The following is a 1,520-nucleotide window of genomic DNA, read 5'->3' as shown; positions in this document are numbered from 1 at the left end:
ATGTGAGGAAGAAATTGTTTGGTGTGAGGGTGGTGAGACACTGGCCCAGGTTGCCCAGAGAACCTGTGATGCTCCATGCCTGGAAGTGTTGAAGGCCAGTTTGGATGAGGCTTTGAGCAACCTGGTCTAGTGGAAGGTGTCCCTGCTGCTGGCAGGGGGGTTGGGACTGGATGAGCTTTAAGGTCCCTCCAACCCAAACCAGTCTGGGATTCTATGAAAAGTCACTTGCTCTAACAACAAGTCAAAGAAAGAGGTCACTCCTTCCAGGCAGCAATTCATCCTGGAGATCTGAGTGAAAGATCAAATAAAAAGACACACTGCTTTGTACAGGTGCTTCTATCCAGGATGAATAGTTTGTACCTACCTGGTCTCCTCCTCCTCAAGAAGTGATCTATACACAGCAATTTCAATATCCAGGGACAATTTCACATTCAGGAGCTCCTGATAATCACGAAGAAGGTGAGCCAGATTGTCTTTGGCTTGCTGCAGGGCATTTTCCAACTCCTGAAGCTTTTTCTGGCCATCCTTGACCGCAGAGCTCCCACGCTGCTCAGCATCTTTAATGGTTTCTTGGAGGCTGGTGTTCTGCAGAGGGTACAAACAACACGTGCCCATTTCCCTTCTATGGGACTGGGGTTTTCAAACCCTTCTGGCAGTCCTTGGAAATTAAAAGACCTGCCTTAATGAGACAACTCAAAACATACAACATTTGACTGGGTAAATTAACCCAAATTAAATCCCAGTATAGACTGGGATCTCCAAAATCAAATTCTGCTTCATTTTTGAAGAGAAAACATCATCTCCAGGTTTGGCTCCAAAGGACATGCTACGTTACACTGCTCTGATTTCCCAGGATTAAGTAGTTTAGTCATGTTGGAAAATAACAGGTTTTTACCTTTTTCCTTGCAATTTCAATTTCTGGTTGTAGTCTTTGGATCTGCCTGGTAAGTTCCTGGATTTCCTTATAACTGGTCTTCAGTTGCTCACGTTGATTTACCCACACATTCTGAAGATCCTGGTACTGATGGGCAGAGGGAAGAGAAAAGACATCTTTGGTTTCTTTTCCATTGAGCAGACAGATTTGCCTCCCTATCTCGTTGATGTCTACTCACCCTGCCCTGATACATGGCATCTACTTCATCTTTGCTTCTTTGAGCAATCATCTCGTACTCCTGCCTGACTTCTTCGATGATGCCATCCATGTTCAGTTCTCTACGGTTGTCCATGGACACGATGATATTACTATTGACAACTACCGTTTGCAGCTGGGACAGCTCCTGCAAGGAAAACAAGATTTGGGATTTTAACAGCACCTCTCCTATGAGGACAGGCTGAAAGAGTTGGGGCTGTTCAGCCTGGAGAAGAGAAGGCTCTGGGGAGATCTTCTAACGGCCTTCCACTACCTAAAGGGGGCCTACAAGAAAGCTGGGGAAGGACTTTTCATAAGGGCAGTTAATGACAGAACAAGGGGAAATGGGTTTAAGCTGAAAGAGGGGAGGTTTAGATGAGATATTAGGAAG

At 45.5% G+C, this 1,520-nt stretch overlaps 1 protein-coding gene across 1 annotated transcript; it reads right to left on the bottom strand.

Moving 5' to 3' along the window:
* Window positions 1–360: 360 nt before the first annotated feature.
* On the bottom strand, window positions 361–1,318 carry LOC114818648 (keratin, type II cytoskeletal 1b-like; the record flags this gene model as incomplete). Its single annotated transcript, XM_029085366.1, has 3 exons — window positions 361–585; window positions 896–1,021; window positions 1,113–1,318. Coding segments are annotated over 3 exons (557 nt in total), but the record flags the coding sequence as incomplete, so codon positions are not given.
* Between the last annotated feature and the right edge of the window lie 202 nt (window positions 1,319–1,520).

Source organism: Antrostomus carolinensis, unplaced genomic scaffold (assembly GCF_000700745.2).
Source record: "Antrostomus carolinensis isolate BGI_N321 unplaced genomic scaffold, ASM70074v2 scaffold44096, whole genome shotgun sequence".
Lineage (NCBI taxonomy): Eukaryota > Metazoa > Chordata > Aves > Caprimulgiformes > Caprimulgidae > Antrostomus > Antrostomus carolinensis.
Note: the sequence above shows the minus strand (reverse complement) of the source record. Positions and strands in the feature narration are given on the sequence as shown.